Source organism: Diceros bicornis, chromosome X (genome assembly GCF_020826845.1).
Source record: "Diceros bicornis minor isolate mBicDic1 chromosome X, mDicBic1.mat.cur, whole genome shotgun sequence".
Lineage (NCBI taxonomy): Eukaryota > Metazoa > Chordata > Mammalia > Perissodactyla > Rhinocerotidae > Diceros > Diceros bicornis.
Genome location: NC_080781.1, coordinates 124,323,654 through 124,344,691, shown reverse-complemented (window position 1 = coordinate 124,344,691; position 21,038 = coordinate 124,323,654). Strand labels below are relative to the sequence as shown.

Here is a 21,038-nt window from a genome sequence, read left to right as displayed (position 1 = left end):
GTTCAGGTACCTTATAACAGAGTATTCTCAATTCTTCCCCCTCATCTCTTATAACATTGTCCTCATTCATTTCATTTATCCATAAGGTAAAATCACCCATTATATCGTTGCTATTATTACTTTGAACAGTTATCTATTAGATCCATTAAGAATAAGAAAAAGAAGGTTTTTTTTACCTGCATTTATTATTTGCTGACACTCTTCCTTTTTTATGTAGATCCAAGTTTCCTTCTCTCTGAAGAATTTCTTTTAAAAATTTTTGCAAAGGTGATCTACTAGCAACAATTTCCCTCAGTTTTTGTTTCCCTGAGAAAGGTTTATTTCTCCTCCACTTTTTTCTTTTTTCCTTTTATTATAGTAATAAAACCTACAGCATGAGATCTACCCTCTTAATAAATTTTTAAGAATACAGAACAGTATTTTTAACTATAAGTACAATTTTGTACAGCACATGTCTAGAACTTTTTCATCTTCCATAACTGAAACTTTATACCCATTGAACAGCAACTCTCACCTTCTCCCTTCCACCAGCCCTTGGCAACCACCATTTACTTTCTGCTTCTGTGAGTTTGACTACTTTAGATACCTCATATAAGCGGAATCATGTAGTATTTGCCCTTCTATGACTGGCTTATTTCACTTAGCATAATGTCCTCAAAGTTCATCCGTGTTGTCACATATGACAGGATTTCCTTCTTTTTAAAGGCTGAGTAATATTCCATTGTACATATGTACCACATTTTCTTTATCCATTCATCCATCAGTGGACACTTAGGTTGTTTCCACAACTTGGCTATTGTGAATAATGCTGCAACAAATATGGGAATGCAAATATCTCTTTGAGATCCTGATTTTAATTCTTTTGGATAAATACCCAGAAGTGGGATTGCTGGATCCTATGGTAGTTTTATTTTTAATGTTTTGAGGAACCTCCATACTATTTTCCATAGTGGGTGCACCATTTTATGTTCCCACCAACAGTGCACAAAGGTTCCAATTTCTGCTCATCTTTGCCAACATTTTTTGTCTTTTTTTTTTTTTTTGGTGAGGAAGACTGGCCCTGGGCTAACATCCGTGCCCATCTTCCTCCACTTTATATGGGACACCGCCACAGCATGGCCTGACAAGTGGTGCATCAGTGCGCGCCCAGGATTCGAACCTGGGCTGCCAGCAGCAGAGCTCGCGTGCTTAATCGCTATGCCACGGGGCTGGCCCCAATCTTTTTTTTTTTTTAAATAATGGCCATCTTAACCGGATGTGAGGTGATATCTCATTGTGGTTTTGGTTTGCATTTCCCTGATGATCAATGATGTTGAGCATCTTTTCATACACCTGTTGGCTATTTGTACGTCTTCTTTGGAGAAATGTCTATTCAAGTGCTTTGTCCATTTTTAAATTGAGTTATTAGTGTTTTTACTATTGAGTTGTAGGAGTTCCTTATATGTTTTGGAGATTAACCCCTTATATGATATGCAAATATTTTTTCCTGTTGCACAGGTTGCTTTTTCCTCTGTTGTTTCCTTTGCTGTGAGGAAGCCTTTTAGTTTGATGTAGTTCCACTTGTCTATTTTCCCTTTTGTTGTCTGTGCTCTTGGTGTTATATCCAAAAAATCATTACCAAGACCAATGTTGTGAAGCATTTCTCCTGTTTTCTTCCAGGAGTTTTAGAGTTTCAAGTCTTAGGTTTAAGTCTTGAATCCATTTTGATTTGATTTTTGTGTATGGTGTAAGATAAGGCTTCAATTTCATTTCTTTACCTGTGAATATCCAATTTTCCCAACACCGTTTGTTGAAGAGACTATCTTTTTCCTGTTGTGTGTTTTTGGCACCATTGTTGAAGAACAATTGAACATATAAACATGGATTTATTTCTGGGCTTTCTATTCTGTTCCATTGGTCTATTGTCTGTCTTTACACCAATACCATACTGTTTTAATTACTGTAGCTTTGGGCCGGCCCCGTGGCTTAGCAGTTAAGTTCTTGTGCTCCGCTACTGGCGGCCCGGGTTTGGATCCCGGGCGCGCACCAACGCACCACTTCTCCAGCCATGCTGAGGCCGCGTCCCACGTACAGCAACTAGAAGGATGTGCACCTATGACATACAACTATCTACTGGGGCTTCGGGGGAAAAAATAAATAAATAAAAATTATAAAAAAATTAATAATAATTACTGTAGCTTTGTAATATGTTTTGAAACAAGGAAGTGTGAGGCCTCCAGCTTTGTTCTTCTTTCTCATGATTGTTTTGATGATTTGGGGTCCTTTTTGATTCCATAGGAATTTTAGGATTTTTTTTATTTCTGTAAAAAAATGCCATTGGGAATTTGATAAAGATTGCAGTAGATCACTTTAGGAAGTATGGACATTTTAACAATATGAAATCTTCTGATCCATGAACATGGGGTGTCTTTTCACCTGTTTGTGTTTTCTTTAATTTCTTTCATCAATGTTTTGTAATTTTCAATGGACAAGTCTTTGATTTCCTTGGTTAAGTTTAGTCCTAAGTATTTTATTCTTTTTGATGCTATTGTAAATGAGATTTTTTTTCTTAAATTTCTTTTCAGATAGTTCATTATTGTATAGAAACACAACTGATTTTTGTATGTTAAGTTTGTATCCTGCAGCTTCACTGAATTCATTTATTAGTTCTACCAGTTTCTTTTTGGGGTCTTTAGGGTTTTCTACATATAAAATCGTGTCATCTATAAACAGAGATCCTTTTACTTCTTCCTTTCCCATTTGGATGCTTTTTATTTCTTTTTCTTGCCTAATTTCTCTGGCTAGGACTGCCCATATTATGTTGAATAGAAGTGGCAAAAGCGGGCATCTGTGCCTTGTTCTTGGTCTTAGAGGGAAAGCTTTCAGTCTTTTACCATTGAGTATGATGTTAACTGTGTGCTTGTCATATATGGCCTTTTTATGTTGAGGTAATTTCTTTCTATTCCTAATTAGTTGAGTTTTTTTTTTTTTAATCATAAAAGAGTATTGAATTTTGTCAAATACTTTTTCTGCGTCTATTGAGATGATCATGTGATTTTTATCCTTTGTCCTTTTAATGTGGTGTATCACATTGATTTGCATATGTTGACCCATCCTTGCATCCTAGGGATAAATCTCACTTGGTCATGTTGCATGATCCTTTTCATAGGCTATTGGATTTGGTTTGCTAGTATTTTGTTGAAGATTTTGCATCTATATTCCTCAGGATAATGGTCTGTAGTTTTCTTTACTTGTAATACCTTTGTCTGGCTCTCATATCAGGGTAGTGAGTTTGAAAGTGTTCCCTCTCTTCAAATTTTTGGAAGAGTTTGAGAATAGGTGTTAATTCATTTTTAAACGTTTGATAGAATTCACCAGTGAAGCATGTGGTCCTGGGCTTTTGTTGGGAAGTTTTTTAGTTTTGTTTTGTTTTTTTTTCTTTGGTGAGGAAGATTGGCCCTAAGCTAACATCCATTGCCAATCTTCCTCTTTTTGCTTGAGGAAGATTGGCCCTGAGCTAACATCTGTGCCAGTCTTCCTCTATTTTGTATGTGGGACGCTGCCACAGTGTGGCTTGATGAGTGGTGTGTAGGTCCACGCCAGGGATCCGAACCTGTGAACCCTGGGCCACCTAAGTGGAGAGCATGAACTTAACCACTACACCACTGGTCCGGCTCCTGGGAAGTTTTTGATTACTGATTCAATCTCCTTACTTGTTATTGGTCATTCAGATTTTCAGTCTTTTCATGATTCAGTTGTGGTAGGTTGTATATTTCTAGGAATTTATCCATTTCTTCTAGGTTATCCAGTTTGTTGATGTATAATTGTTCCTAGTAGCCTCTTATGATCCTTTTTATTTCTGTGGCATTGGTTGTAATTTGTCCTATTTCATTTCTGATTTTATTTATTTGAGTCTTCTCTCTTTTTTTCTTAGTCTACTAACAGTTTGTCAATTTTGTTTATCTTTGCAAAAAACTGACTCTTAGTTTCATTGATTTTTTTTCTTTTCTCTATTTCATTTATTTTTGCTCTAATCTTTATTATTTCCTTCTTTCTGCTAACTTTGGGCCTAGTTTGTTCTTCCTTTTCTAGTTTCTTGAGGTTAAAATTAGGTCATTTATTTGCAATCTTTGTTTTTTATCTGTTGCCAATTCCCCTCTTTTTTGCTGAGGAAGATTGGCCCTGGACTAACATCCATGCCCATCTTCCTCTACTTCATGTGGGACGCCTGCCACAGCATGGCTTGATGAGCAGTGCATAGGTCCACACCAGAGATCTGAACCTGTGAACTCCGGACCACCGAAGCACAGTGTGTGAACTTAACCACTATGCCACCAGGCTGGCCTTCTTTTTTAATATAAGTGTTTATCACTATAAACTTCCCTAGAATTACTTTTGCTACATCCCATAAGTTTTGATATGTTGTGTTTTCATTATTGTTTGTCTCAAGATATTTTCTTTTTCTTTTTTTTTTTTGCGAGGAAGATTGGCCCTGAGCTAACATCTGCCGATCCCCCTCTTTTTGCTGAGGAAGACTGGCCCTAGGCTAACATCCATGCTCATCTTCCTCCACTTTATATGGGATGCCACCACAGCATGGCTTGACAAGTGGTGCGTCGGTGCGTGCCCAGGATCCGAACCAGTGAACCCCAGGCCGCTGCAGCGGAGCACGCGCACTTAACAGCTTGTGCCTCCGGGCCGGCCCCTCAAGATATTTTCTAATTTTTCTTTTGCTTGTTTGACTCATTGGTTGTTCTAGAGTGTGTTGTTTAATTTCCATATATTTGTGAATTTTCTAGTTTTACTTCTGCTATTAATTTCTTGTTTCATTCCCTTGTAATCAGAAAATATATTTGATATGATTTCAGTATTTTTGTATTTGTTAAGTTTTGTTTTGTAACACAAAATGTAACCTATCCTGGAGAATGTTCTACATGCACTCGAGAAGGATTAGTATGATGCTCTGTTGGGTGGAATGATATATATGTGTCTGTTAGGTCCATTTGATCTATAGTGTTTTTCAAGTCATCTGTTTCCTTATTGATCTTCTATCTGGATGTTATATCCATTACTGATAGTAGGGTATTGAAATCCACTACTATTATTGTGTTGCTGTCTATTTTTGTCTTCTGTTCTGTCAATGTTTGCTTCATATATTTGGTTGCTCTGATGTTGAGTGGCTATATACTTATTTATAATTGTTATATCTTCTTGGTGAGTTGGCCCTTTTATCATGATACAATGTCCTTCTTTGTCTCTTTTGAGAGTTTTTGATATAATGTCTATTTTGTCTGATATAAATGTGGCCACCTCTGTGCTCTTGGTTACCATTTGCATGGAACGTCTTTTTCAATCTCTTCACTTTCAGCCTGTGTGTGTCTTTAAATATAGAGAGTCTTTGGTAGACAGCATATATTTGGGTCTTGTTTTTTATCCATTCAGCCATTCTGTGTCTTTTGATTGGGGAGTTTAGTCCATTTACATTTAAAGTAATTATTGAAAGAGAAGGACTTACTATTGATGTTTTGTTCATTTTTTTTGGTCTATCTTTTGTTTTTTTTGTTATCTCTCTTCTCCTCTCTTGCTGTCTTCCTTTGTGTTTCATTGAATTTTTGTAGTGACATGTTTTGATTCTTTCTCATTTTCATTTGTGTATCTTCTATAGGTATTTTCTTTGTGGTTACCATAGGACTTACATAAAACATCTTATAGTTGTAATAATCTAAGTTGATAAAAACTTAACTTCAATCACATACAAAAACTCTACACCTTTACTTCCCCTCCACTTTATGTTACTGATGTCAAAAAATACATCTTTTTATATTGTGCACCCATTAACATATTTTTATAGTTATTTTTTATACTTTTGTCTTTTAACTTCTATATCAAATTTAAGTGATTTATGCACTATTGTCAATAGTATTACAGTATTCTGTATTTGTCTATATATTTAATGTTACCAATGAGCTTTATACTGAAGAACGCTTTTGTGTTGCTGTTTAGCATGCTTTCATTTCAACCTGAAGGACTCCCTTTAAAATTTCTTGTAAGGCAGGTCTAGTGGTGATATACTCCCCCAGTTTTTTTTTTTACCTGGGAGAGTCTTTAATTCTCCTTCATTTATTAAGGAGAATTTTGTCAGATATAGTATTCTTGGTTGGCAGTTTTTCTTCAGTACTTTGAATATACCTTCTATTTCCTTCTGATTTGCAGGGTTTCTGCTGAGAAATTTGCTAATAGTCTTATGTGGATTCTCTTGAATGTGATGTCTCTTTTCTCTCTCTCTTTTTTTTTAGTTTGACTTTTTATTTATATTCTATGTATAAGTGATACCATGCAGTATTTGTTTTTCTCTGTATAGCTTATTTCACTTGTCATAATGCCTTCAAGGTCCGTATATGTTGTCACAAATGGCAAGATTTCCTTCTTTCTCATGGCTGAATAAAATTCCATTGTGTATGTATATACCACATCTTCCTTATCCATTCATCTGTTGACTGACACTTAGGTTGTTTCCATATCTTGGCTATTGTAAATAATGCTGCATTGAACATGGGAATACAGGTATCTCTTTGATGTCCTTTTTCATTTCCTTTGGACATATACCCAGAAGGGGGATTGCTAGATCATATGGTAGTTTTATTTTTAATGTTTCAAGGATCCTCCATACTGTTTTCCATAGTGGCTGCACTAATTTACATCTCCACCAACAGTGTACAAGAGTTCCCTTTTCTCCATATCCTCACTAACACTTGTCATCTCTTGTCTTTTTGATGATAGCCATCTTAACAGGTGTGAGGTGATATCTCCTTGTGGTTTTTTTTGCATTTCCATGATGATTAGTGATGTTGAGCACCTTTTCATGTACCTGTTGGCAATTTGTATGTCTTCTTTAGAAAAATGTCTATTCAGTTCCTCTGCAATTTTTTTTTTTTTGTGAGGAAGATTGGCTCTGAGCTAACGTCTGTTGCCAATCTTCCTCTTTTTGCTTAAGGAAGATTGTGTCTGAGCTAACATCTGTGCCAATCTTCCTCTATTTTGTTTGTGGGACACTGCCACAGCATGGCTTGATGAACAATATGCAAGTCTGTGCCTGGGATCCAAATCTGTGAACCCCGGGCCACTGAAATGGAGCATGTGAACTTAACCACTATGCCACCAGGCTTGCCCCATCCCCATTTTTTAATTGGATTTTTTGTTTCTTTGCTATTGAGTTGTATGAGTTCTTTATATATTTTGGGTTTTAATCCCTTATCAGATATGTAACATGCGAATATTTTCTCCCATTTGGTGGGTTGCTTTTTTATTTTGTTGATGGTTTCCTTTGCCGTGCAGAGCTTTTCAGGTTGATGTAGTCCCACTTTTTTGCTTTTTCTTTTGTTGTTTGTGCATTTTGTAAGTACCAGGGGCTTCAATTTCTTGTAATTTCCTTGTTTTTTTTCACCCTTTGTATCTTTGTGTTTCTTAACAATTCCTTTTTAAGTAGAGTCTGTGTCTTGCAGCTCGCTCAACTATAATCCACTGTTATAGTGGAGCCCTGTTGATGTGGTGGTAAGGTGTAGTGGAGGGGATACATTCTATAATGTTATGAATACATTTCAATTTTTTAGTGAACCTGTGTCCCTGACCTTTGACCTTTAGAAGCATTCCTTAGCCTTTTTTTCTCTCTTCTTACATATGATGAGAAGATGAGAGAGGGCTGGAACTGGCCTCTTGGCCCTTACCCTGGTCAGATAAGGCTCTGGCAACCTAATTTCCCTTGGAGAGCAAGCCCTTGTTGTGGAGGATGTTCTGGGAGCATTTCACAATGCTTACTTTTCTCTCCCCCTCCCTGAAACACAAGAGGATTTTTCTCGGATCTTCACCATGAGAACCTGCTTGGGCTCCTGGCTGCAAAGCCTGCAAAAGAGTTCGGCTCCCTGGGTCCCTGAGAGTTTTTAACTGTAAAACTAGTCCAGACCCAGGCTCTTGTAATTCATCAAAATTGCCATTTTAGTGTTTCTACCAGTTACTGGTTCTAGTCGCTTCTCCTTCAGGGAAGCTGATCTCAGCTCTAATTCTCTGTATTTGCCTGTCTTTCCAAATTTGGGTGTGGTGGAGTTCCCTGTGATATCAGTCTCAGTGGATCTAAGAAAAGTCATTGATTTCAGTTTATTCAGTGTTTTTTCTTGCTTTGAGGCTAGTAGTGACGACTTGCAAGCTCTTTGCATGTCAGAGCTGAAATCAGAAGTCCTTTAATGATTTTTTTGAATTATTGTTTTGGAGGTTGCTCTGAGGCTTTCCATATATATATCTTAAATTGTCAGAATCTCCTTTATATTTACACTAACTTAATTCTAGTTACATATACAAATGTTATACATACTACATCTATATTTTACAAACCCAATAATACATTGCTACAGTAATTACTTAATATAATTTTATGTGTATTAATAAAACTGAGAGAAGAAAGGAGAACAAGGATATATTTATAGCATCTGTTATATTAACATTCTTATTTACCATTTGTTTATGTTCATTTCTTGCTGTGGATTTGAGTTATTATCTGGTATTATATCCTTATTCCAATAGGGCTTTCCTTCCACTCACCTCCATTGTGCTATTGTTGTAAAATATATTACATTTCTATATGTTATAGGCCCCAAAATACAATTACATAATAAGGCTTTATACAATTATTTTTATATCAGTTAAGAGAAGAAGGAGAAATATGTATTTATACTATCTTTCATAATTGCATGATTACCTTTACTGGTAATCTATGTTTTTATATGTGGATTTTAATTTACATCTGGATTTACTTGATTTTAACCTATAAGTTTAGTATTTCTTGTAAGATGGGTCTTCTAACAAAGAATTCTCTCAGGTTTTGTTTATCCTGGAATGTTTTCATTCTACCTTTATTTTTGAAAGATAGTTTGGATGAATATAGAATTTTTGGTTGACAATTTTGTTTCTTTTATTACTTTGAATATGTTATTTCATTGTCTTCTGGTGTCCATTAATTCTGATGAGAAATTAGCTGTTAATCTTATTCTGGTTCCCTAGCCCATGATGAGTTGTTTTTCTCTTGCTCTTTTCAAGATTTTCTCTTTGTCTTTGTCTCACGGCACTTTTACTATAATTTGTCTGCATATGGATCTCTTTACATTGACCCTACTTGGAATTCATTGAGCTTCTTGGATGTGTAGATTAATATTTTCCTCAAGTTTGGGAAGTTTTCAGTCATTATTTCTTCAAATATTTTTTCTGCTCCATACTCTCTCCTCTCCTTTTGGTACTCCCATCATGCATATGTTGTTGTGCTTAAAGATGTCCCACATTTCCCTGAGACTCTGTTCATTTTTTTGTTCTTATTTTCTCTGATTGCATTATCTTTATCAATCTATCTTTAAGTTCACTGATTCTTTCTTCTGCCAGTTCAGATCTACCATTGAGCACCTCTAGTGAATTTTAAAATTTTAGTTATTGTACTTTTTCACTTCAGAATTTCCATTTGTTTTTATAATTTCTGTCTGATATTCTCTATTTGATGTGACACTGTCATCGTACCTTCTTTTAATTATTTAAGCATGGTTTCCTTTGGTTCTTGGAACACATTTGTAATTGTTACTTTGAAGTCTTTGTTAAATTTGACATTTTGTCACTCTATCAATTTATGTTGTCTTCCCCCCCACCCCCATGTATGGGTCACACATTCCTGTTTATTTGCCTGTCACATTTTTTGTTGTTGAAAACTAGACATTTATCCAATTTTAGGCTTAGGAATTCTGGATAGTGATTTCCTTCCCTCCTCTCTCGGGTTTGTTTTTGTTGTTGTTTGCTTATTTGTTTGTTTAGTAACTTGATTAGACTATTTTAGTGAAGTCTATTTCCCCCACAGTGTGCAGCCTCTCATGTCACTTCTTAGAGGACACAGCCTTGGTCATGCACACAGTCACCCTGAAATGACAGTGGTTTTAGCAGCCTTCTCATTGTCTCTCTTCCTGATCTCTCTGTTAAGCTGTCTACCTCCATTTGGTATCACATCCAGCTGTTAGGCTCCACTAATTTCCAGTTGATTGCTCTAATGTTTTTGACAATTCCCTGGGGCATAAATTGATCTACCATCTGATCCAATTAAGTTTAGGCAGGAGTAGTTTTTTTTTTTTTGGTGAAGAAGATCGTCCCTGAGCTAACATCTGCCAATCCTCTTCTTTTTTTGCTGAGGAAGACTGGCCCTGGGCTAACATCTGTGCCCATCTTCCTCCACTTTACATGGGATGCTGCGACAGCATGGCTTGCCAAGCAGTGCGTCAGTGCACGCCTGGGATACAAACTGGTGAACCCTGGGCCACCGCAGCGGAGTGCGTGCACTTAACTGCCTGCGCCACCGGGCTGGCCCCCAGGGGTAGCTTTGAGACCAGTCTTTGAAGTTTGTTCTGATCCTTCTTAGTACTTCTTTACTATCGCTTTACTTAGTTCTCGCTAGTGACCTAGTTGGCCTATGGTCTAGCTTCTTGCTCTTAATTAAGAAGAGCAACCAGCATCCTCTTATTTGTTTACCACCAAAATCTTCGTTGTTTTTGCAAGAGCCTTTAGGCTTGAATTTCCCCACACTCTTTTTTGACTAAAACCAGTTCCTTTGGGGAGAGCTTCAGAGCTCCCCATTCCTATGGATTGCCTTTCCCCCCTGGGCAAAATCTTTGAGCCACTACTCTGGGCACTCAGCAGGGCAGTAGCCTCTGGTCTTTTCTGCTTGCCTCTCCTAGGACAGAACCTTTACCCTACAAGTGAGCTGAGGTGAAGGTGATTGGACCCCAGTATTTTCAGCCTGCCACACCTGGGGTAGAGCCTCCTCCCTAAGTGTGGGCTGAGCAGAGAAGGAAGCCTCCAACCTCTCAGCCACACTCACTAGGAATTTAGCTTCCTCAACTCAGAGTTGAAGCAGATGAGACGTGCTAGTGAGACATTGTGTCCTTGGATTGGGAGCTGAGGAGAGAAAGAGGCCTGTCTTCTTGGCCATACTTGCCTGAAGTGGAGTTTCTCTCATGCTGAGCTGGGAGGGGCAGACAGAGGGAGATAGCAGATCATGGGTCAAATGCTACAAACTCTCCCTGTTCTTACTGAGTTTTGGAATATTTTCTTGAATAAATGTTTTTTCACTTATCATATACCAGTACGACAATTTCTAGAGACTTTAAATGGTTGTTGTTGTTTTTTATAGTTTCCACCAGCTTTGCTTATTTCACTGGGGTCCATGGAGCATCTCATGACACCGTCCTGAAAGTGAAACTCCTCACTATTTCCTTTTAAGCCCCTTTGTGCCACTCCTTGATCTCAGCCTAAACTTTTTACCACTTTTATATTGTCTCAGTTTACAGTTCTGCCACTTAAAAGCTGTGTTACCCAAGGTAATGCACTTAATTCTAAGCCTTAATTTCTTCACTTGTAAAATGAGGATAAAACCACCTACCTTACAGGATTAAATGAAATAATGTATACAAAGTACCCAGCATAGAGCACAAGGTAGTTGTTGCCACTGCCCATTTCTACTTTATTCATCTTCTACCAGCTACTAGTTGCTTTTCAGAAAAAAAATTATGTGATATTTCAAGCATACAAAGAGCAGAGATAAAATAAAGTACACCCACGTACACACCATTCAGCTTAAGACACAAACTATAACTGCAATTGTAGTCCTGTGTATACTCTCCAATACTTCCTGCTCCACCCTTCATCACTGGAGGGAACCATAGTCCTGAATTGGTTTTCATTATTTCCAGGAATGTTTTCATACTTGATTACCTATCTTTAATAAAGAAAAAATAGTTCAGATGCATTTTTTCTGTGATGGATACATAAACATCCTGTGTGTATAAGGACATATTTCTTAATACCAGTAAAAGGAGATCCCCCTCATGTTAGCTTACCATTTTTATGAACACATGTTCTTTTCCTTTTAATCTGAGAACAGCATTTCTGGCTAAATACCGGAAAGAAGTGGTTATACCTCAAATAGAAGGTTTTTTTTTTCTTTCTTTTTTTTTTTTTTTGTGAGGAAGATTGGCCTTGAGCTGACGTCTGTTGCCAATCTTCCTCTTTTTGCTGTGGAAGATTGTCCCTGAGCTAACATCTGTGCCCATCCTCGTCTATTTTGTATGTGGGACGCTGCCACAGCATGGCTTGATGAGTGGTGAGTAGGTCTGCGCCCAGGATCTGAGCCCGTGAATCCTGGGCCACTGAAGCAGAGCACATGAACTGAACCACTACGCCACCAGGCCAGCCCCTCAAATAGCAAATTTTGTAGTGTTTAGAGAAGTTTCTGTTGTAACTCTGTGTGCTAAAATGTTACTTACTGCATTTCCCCATATTAGGAATTTAATTTTATAAATAACAGTAGAGATTCCTTCAAACATCATGATTTAAAGTTGTTGTTTTTTTTTGTGAGGAAGATCAGCCCTGAGCTAACATCCATTGCCAATCCTCCTCTTTCTGCTGAGGAAGATTGGCTCTGGGCTAACACCCATGCTCACCTTCCTCTGCTTTATATGTGGGATGCCTGCCACAGCATGGCTTGATAAGTGGTGCGTAGGTCCGCACCCGGGATCCGAACCTGCGAACCCCGTGCTGCTGAGGCAGAGCACATGAACTTAACCGCTACACCACCGGGCCAGCCCCAATGATTTAAAGTTTGTTACATAGTTAATTTAAAGATTCTCAACGTTTTGGGGAATTATTATTCCACTGTTTGCTTGATTTTGGTTAGTGATGTTGTTTGAGAATTTTATGATATCCTTTGAAGTGATGAAAGACTCACTAGAGTCCCGTAGAACTGAATTTTTATCTTACTCATTTATTTACATGTAAGGGATGAAAACTAAATTAAAATATTTGGGGGTTTTCTTCAGATGTGCTTCTAATCTAATCTTGGCTATTTTGCATGCATCTTGTGGTTATTTATGCTGACATACTAGAGGCAAAGCATAGTTGAGTGAAATTCACAAAAAATTCAGATTAAAATCCTGTTTTCGATGAAGGTTTCAGCCGAAATAGGGGCATTGGTGGATTTCTGCTGAACCTGTAGATGCTTAGAAGCAGGAAAAGCACTGAGCCTGAGCAGGCCAGTCAGGTGAACTTCTTTGTTTCAGCCTGCAGGTGGCAACATCATACCAGAAATGAGCTTCACAATTGGCAATGAGAAGGCATGCGGCCTTAAAATTGTATGAGTGCATGTTGGTATCTTGTTAAAAAATGCAGTAATGTATTTATTATCTGAATTTGGATACATAAGCAGACCCCACCTTTGATGTGTCCTCCCTATTTACATATATTTGAATGGCCGCCCCAGTCTTTTGCTATCCCCTGAGTGAGGTCTTTTGGGATTTCCCCTCTCTCTCCCCTTCTGGCTTGCTACTGTAGCTCATGTTTCTTCCTGGGAATAACCTCTCTTTTACAAAAATACCCACTCCCATGCTTCGGTGTGGCGTCCATCCTTTTGACTAGGGAGAGAGTCCCCAAGTTAAGAGAGCAGGGAGAGGAGGAGAGAGCGCTAAGATAGATCTGGACCTTCCTTCTGTCTCTATTGCAGCGACTACCACAAGCACCACTGTGTACTTTCCTCTTGTTGGTTTTATTCACCCTATGTTTACCATTGTTGTCAGCAATGAAGGCTTTGAGAAAAACCCAAAGAATTGTGTACTTGCTTCGGGGAAGGAGCATAGGAATAATTCTGTGCTGTTTCTGTCTTTGAGGAACCAGGGAAGGGAGCAAGTGAGGTTGATCACAAACAAAAAGTGGTGGGGACAAAAAAGAAGCAGACCGCCCAGTCTCTGGAACTGGATAAATGAAAAAGGGATAATAGAAATCCACCCAACTCAGTGTGAGTGGCATCCCTGGGATTTTCCACTGGCCAAAGCCCCGGGCCTCCCAGCACCTCATGCCTCACTTTCCTTTTCCGGGCCACAGTGATTCTCAAGAAAGGCTGGTGGGGAGGGAGTGAGCTGGGGAGAAGAAATACCCGATCCTTTTCTAGGACTGCTCTAGGTAGAGTTATCATCATTGAAAGTAGAAATCTAAGCAAAGATGCCACAGAAATACTGTTATATGAGATGGTTAAGCTCTGTAGTTGTATTACAATATACGATAGTTTTCTTGAGCTTTTTAGCCTGACCCAGAACATACCAGAGCCCCATCCACCATGCATTCTATGAGATAAACATATGTTGAGTTTCAAACAACATTCCTACATTGAGAACTACCTCTGTTGTATCACATCACAGATATAGAACATGTTAAGCTTGAAAAGCAAGTCTTAACCCACTGACATTTCAAACAGGCTGCATAAAATTAAAAACTGCATTTTTAAGACCCATTGTTTTTTGGTATGACGATATATATTTGTGTATTCTATTTGTGTATAACAATATTAATTTGTGTATTAAATTTATTTGCCTAAGTAACTGTGTCTTTTAGGATCTATTTAACATAATGGGCCGTGGCTTTATAAGACAGTTTTGTTCTTGCGTTGCACTAGGAAAATGTTCTTTTCTTCCAAATTGCCAGTATTTTACTCTAAGATAGTGATCTCACGTTATACTGAAAATTAAAAAAAAAATCTTTTATAATATTTAACAACCCCAGAAGTTAGAATGCTGCATGGAAAGTAATAACAAAGTACACATTAGCATTAGCTTTTAATTGTTGTAACCCTTGTATCAATTAGATGAGAATGAGGGCAGTTATTTAGACATGGAAAGAAAACATAAGACTTGTTTACCAAATTGAAAAGAAATTAAGAAAATGATTTTCTCTAAATTACATTTCTACTCAAATGCACTCTCCAAATTCAAGTTATTTTCCTAATTATATTTTTTATGCGTTGAATTTTTAAACCTCTTTGTGCACTTATGCTCTTGATTGGAAATGAAACATCAATCGAGTTTCCATTAAGCTGGAAATCACAGCTTAATCGTAGTTTTTAAAGATGTGATTTGAGCAAGGTATTTGACTTGGAATAATAATAATAGAAATAAAATTGCATCTATTAACTACTTTAAAGCTTACCAAATACTTCCTGTACAGAGGCAGTGTGGTGTCATGGAAAGACCTGAGGCTTTGACTTCAGACCTGGGTATGAACCCCAACTTAGCCATTTACTTGCTATTACTCACCCTTCCTGAGGCTCAGGTTTCTCATCTGTACAATGAGGATAACACCTATATTGAGATGTTCTTGTGAATATTAAACAAGAACAAATGCATGCAAAGATCTTAGTGTGAAACAGTACAAATCTCAATATATAATCTTCACAATTTTAGTAGGAAGTAGGCTTTATCTCTATTTTACAGATGAGTCAGCTGAGGCTAGGTAACTGATCCAAGGTCACCAAATCTGTTTTATGACTGAGGCCGGGACACTTCCCTCCTCTCAGCTGCTTCTGGAACAAGACTGCAAAAACTGATAAAATACTCAGCATCGATTGTTAGATGTGACCATTCAGATGCAATCTAGCTTCCCTTAAGCCCTTTATACCCTCTGACATGCGTGTGATACTGCATGCCTCAAGGCTGCTGGTACATAAGCTGAAACCCCATCCTTTTCTCTCCTGCTCACAAAAGCCCAAGGAGGGAGAGTGTCTCTTAATAGGGATAACCTGCAATCCACCCCATTCCTAGCCTCCCTAGTATTTTATTACTGAAAGAAAGTTTCTTTGAACACATTTTACAACTATTGCAACCCATCACAGTTGAGAACCGCTGCATAAGATGCAGAATGAGTAGGTCATTTTGTAGTAGAGGGTTCCTATGGGAGCGTGATGGGAAAGATTGGTGGAGCTACTAGGAGTCTACAAAGTGAAGACTTGATCTTGTCAGCAATCAGAGGTTCTTGAGTAGGAAAGCAACAGGATTCCGGTGGTGGTCTATAGGATGGTTTAGAAGCAAAAAAGCTTGCAAGCCAGGAGACCAGTTGGACTATTGAAGTGAACCAGATCGGATGAGATGAAGGCCTGAACTAAGGCAGTGGCAGTGGGAATGGAAAGGAATAAACAGATACAAGAAGACTTGTGACTAGATATGCATGGACGAGAAGGAGGTAAAGGGGTCAAGTGATAAGCAGAACTTTCAAAATATGCTGTCAGTTAGGCAATAAGTGTCCTTCTTTAATTATATTGTGTGTAAATGTATAAAACGATCTTGCAGCCCCGGGACTCAATATCCCATTGGTGGAAAGGAGACAATCCAGAGGATGCTAAAGGACGGAGAAAGCATAAGCTTAGAATTGGACATTTACAAGACATAGTTCATAAAACATTAATACAGTCTTTTTTTTAATCAAGTTGTTGCCTTATGGAATTGTTTGGGTAGGCTTTTACGTGACGTTGTGGTCAGTCATACAAACATGCTGCTATCTGAATTTTGAACTTGATTCTGGAACATTACAAGTGAGAGCCCTGGTGATAGGGAGCGCTTGGTGAGTTGCTACCCTTAACATCTGACCAGCCAATAACTAGAATGTTTGAAATGACTAAGAAAATATTTTTTTAAACCTTGCATCGAGGTCATCTGATAGACCGTGTGCCCTGTGCCCATGGGTGCAGGCTCCTTAAGGGCAGGGATTTTTGTTTTGTTCACTGCTGTATCCCTAGCAGAAAACAGAGCCTGTCACTTAGTAGATGCTCAATAAATAATTGTTGGATGAGAAAATGAAGCCAGGGATCGTGACTGTCCGGCTCACCACTATAGTCCAAGTGCTGGGCACAATGCTGATTGCATAGGAGGAGCTAAATAAAGATTTATTGAATTGAGTTGAAATGAACTGGACAGCATTCAGACTAGTGAAACAAGTTTTATTTGGTTTTATATTGTGTGGAATACAGTAAAATAATGTTCTGTTGATAATTCTTTACTTGAGATATTAAGCAGTAACAAGACTATATTCGTTCTTTTGCTAGTGATGATCTGGAACAGTTTATGGAAAGTCAAGGTGCATCCAGCCCAGGGATCCTTATTTTAACAACAAGCCTCAGCAAACCATTCATGCGACTGGAAAAGTATGTTACTCTCTTGCAAGAGTTGGAACGGCATATGGAGGTAAGGGAAGGCGAGCTTTTTTAAGCTCGTGTACAAGTACGGGCCTCTGCTCTGGAGGAAGCAGCCAGTCTGCATCCAAACTAACCTTGCTGAGGAATTCAGAAAAAGCTTTGGTTTCAAAATGTACTTGATTCAATCTTCCCTCTTCCTGGGCTTCTAGTTTTCCTCTTTATGCAGCAAAATAAGAAGGGGACATTCTTTTTTTTTTCCTCAAGATTTTTTAGTTTTTACTTATTTTTATATATTTTTCCAGCTCTATTGAGGTATGATTGACAAATAAATATTGTATATCTTTAGGCTGTACAGTGTGATTTTTTAAAGTGTATAATGTGATGATTTAATATATTTATACATTGTGAAATGATTACCACAATCAAGTTAATTAACACATCCGTCACCTCACATAGTTACCATTTTTTTTTAAATGATGAGAACACTTAAGATTTACTCTCTTAGCAGATTTCAAGTATACAATATAGTGTTATAAACTAATCACCATGCTGTACATTAGATCTCCATACTTATTCATCTTATAATGGAAGATCCCCATCCTTTACTACTAAATATTCATGATCATTCTCCCTCCCCTTCTTCTCCTCCCAGCCTTGGTCCTGTTGCTTCCCTCAAGTCTATGCTAACTTATTGACAGGTTTTCTTCTGCCCTCTCATCTGTAGATGGTGGTTCAATCAAAATCGACCAAGAAATCTTCTGTTGTTCTGGTATATGAACCATCTTTATTGTGGGAGATAGACAAAGCAAAACAACATCAGAAAATATAAAGAACACTTTCACTATAGACAGAAATATTTATCTCCAGAGCACTTCCATTATAATCCAGAGTCATTCACCTTTCTGACTCCGAATTACAATGGAAGATTCTGGTATTTCCTTATAAATTAATAAATGGATCCAATGTTGGTTTATCTCTCTATGCATCCATACCTCTAGGTGAATGTTCACTCACATTTTTGTTTATAAACTTACAGTTTACTTGCAACAGCTGTAGCATACCTATAATCCTTTTGTAAATATTAAGATTTTCAACGAGGCCTGATAATTGAATATTTTTTCATAAAGAGCCCAGAGCCTCTAATTAAAACCCAATCAACAGGGAGAGCTTCTTGAGCTGTGCTTGTGCAATCGAGCATGGGGGATTAAGACGTGAGTGGGAGAGGAGGGCCCGCTGGGGTAGGCTCTTCCTGTGTCTGGGGAAAGGTTTTGAGGTTTTAAAAGGTTTGATTATCTTTAAAGAAAAAGGTTGCACACTGCCGGTCTTGTCAGCATTTGTAAGGATTGAAAGCATGTACGCTGAGCGAAACCACATTCTCAGGTTATTTGACCTGCCAGAAAGCTAGAGGCAGTGGGGAGCTAGTGAGTAAAGCCTGCCGGAATGAAATTTCAGTTAGGGCTTGGGAAGGTGTTGACATCTGGATGCCTTTCCAGAAGCTAAACCAGTTTGCTGAACCGTTTGAGGTTTGCCCCTCCTTTCTTATCACAAAAATCCAGAAACTAGTGGCCTCAGTTTCTGTTACTGCTCACTGTTGAAGTATTAATATACACTTAATTTGGGGGGAAAAAATCCCCAGATGCTCTTACTGCCTGTGTTCTTTGTCTTGGCCTTCCTTGAATCAAAGCCTATTTCTACTCCTGCCTCCGTTTGCTGTTGGTCACTTGCCTTTGGCTGCCGTCCATTTCCCACCATCAGATAATACACATCCTTAGCACTAGTTCACCATCTGGTGAGACACTTTATCCAGCTTTCTGATCATTTAGCGTGGCTGCTGGCTAATGGTAGAGTAGAACCTGAACTTCTCAGTTATCAGCTGATTTGGGTAAGGATAAATTTAACTATAAAAGAATACAACCTTTTTTACATAAGCAATACTATTCTTGGCTTGAGTCAGATCCCTAGTCTGTTCAGCTTGTATTTTATCACCCAAGGCTGGTCGAACAGCAGATTTTGTTTTCCCATTATTCCAGCTGAATTCCAAAGGTTAGGTATATATATACCGCCAAGGTTAGGTACACATCTACACTCCTTACACCCCAATGTTAGGTATACATCTACCCTAAGAAGCTCTGCTTTCCCTTCACAAACAATTTTGGAAATGTGGATTCCTCAAAGCCGTGTTTGAACCCGTCAACTTTTCGGGGTTAGAAGTGCCATAGCATTGCGGACCATAAGTAATAACATTGCTCAAGAGGGAGCACATAGTATGAAACTTGGAATTTTTTCCCATCTGCCATGTTGAGTCTGCCAAAAGAAAAAGGAGGCATTTTAGGAAAGGAGATTGGATTGATTTTTCTCTAACCACCACTGTTTCCACAATTCTCTACCTCTTGTCATTTACTAACAATGTGACCTAAGGATGTCCCCCAGATAATTATTGTTATCTGAAGTATAATAACAAAAAGAGAAATGGCAACTCTTGCCTCAATAACCACATCTTAGTATATGTTATGAAATGTATGATGTGTTACCAGCTGTCTTAATTTCTTAGTACATAATAATTGGAGGTACTGAGATTCAAAATGCTCAAATGCTGTTTTATTTTTTATCTTCAAATTAGCATACAGTAAAATTTACTTTTTTTCTTTTGGCGCACAGTTCTATGACTTTTAACGGAGGTATAGATTCATGTTACCACCACCACAATCGAGATACAGAACAGTGCCATCATTTCCCAAAATTTCCTCTTTCTATCTCTTTGCAGCCACACCCTCCTCCCACCCCTAACCCTGGCAACTGCTGATCCATTCTCCTTTAATATTGTTTTAAAATGTATTCCTTTAATAGGATACGCATCCAGATCATCAGGATATTCTGAAAGCAATCATAGCATTCAAAGCTCTCATGGTAAGTGATGCTCTAAAATTATAATTCTCCATTTTGTATGCTTTGTTCCTGAAAGAGTGATTTGTGTGTAACATTTCTTTCCTTATCAAAGGTCTTTAGAGTGGAAACAATGAGCTTTAGTGACAGTATCGCAGTGATTGTTTCATTTAATTTTTTCTTCCAAAAATCATGCTTACCTATGAAAGGTTGCCAGGCTGAGGGTATAAAGCACTCACATTTGAAGTCTCTGCCACATTAAGCATTGCTGTGTAGGTGGGGGGTTTCCTTTTGTCTCTTTGTCTTTACCCCCATATAGCTCACCTTATGTCTGTGCAACTTGTCGTTCACTGATTGGCATCAATACTGGATTCATCTACTTATGCCAAAAAGTGTGAGTTTATTCTTTGCGTATGAAAGAGAAATCTTTTTATCAAATCTAAAAGGAAAAAAACCTACTAAAATACAATTGCTTTATATAGATTGCTACCAAAGTTACCTGTAATCTTGTATCTTGAGCATGATGGTTAATGTCTTCTTGAACCCACTGATGTAAAACCACTTGGTGGCATTTTAGGAGGAAAGAAAATGTTATTTTGAGTGATTAAATTTAGCTTTATTTTAGACATTTCTGTAGCATTTGAAGTGATTGGGATCAATGTTTAATTATTGATTCTTGCTGTAAGGTTGTGAGGCAACATTCACCATCACCTTGTTTTTATTGCTGTTGAAAGGTCAGTACCTAACGTGTTCATGGTTAAACAGCCAAGTTGAATACCAGAGTAGTGTATTAGGTTAAAATTGCTGTTGTCGTAGGTCAAAAACAGTTCAACATCGGCAGTTCTACATAGTTAAACCTAATAGAACAGCCCACTGAAACCCATGGCATTTATTATCATTTATGTCTCTTTAATTTTTTCCTGTGTAAGTTGAATATAAAGTGCCACTTTTTTAAAACAGTATTTCTTTCTGATCATTTTACATGTTCTAAAACTTGCTTTGATGGCTATAGTATATTACTTCCCACTATAGATGCTTTAAAAATATGTGTACAATGAATTTATTTCTTCAAGTTTCTGTTTAGCTGAAAGGGGCAGCAGAGATTTATGGAAAACACACTCTAAAAAACTATGACATTTATTTGGAAAGT

At 37.8% G+C, this 21,038-nt stretch overlaps 1 protein-coding gene across 4 annotated transcripts in view; it reads left to right on the top strand.

Moving 5' to 3' along the window:
• ARHGEF6 (Rac/Cdc42 guanine nucleotide exchange factor 6) overlaps window positions 1-21,038 on the top strand; it is a 105,181-nt gene that overhangs the window by 67,395 nt on the left and 16,748 nt on the right. For all 4 annotated transcript variants that reach the window (XM_058536840.1, XM_058536842.1, XM_058536841.1 and 1 more), the window contains exons 10-11: window positions 16,916-17,054; window positions 19,853-19,912. In XM_058536840.1, coding sequence (XP_058392823.1) covers window positions 16,916-17,054; window positions 19,853-19,912 — 199 coding nt within the window. The remainder of the gene's footprint in view (window positions 1-16,915; window positions 17,055-19,852; window positions 19,913-21,038) is intronic.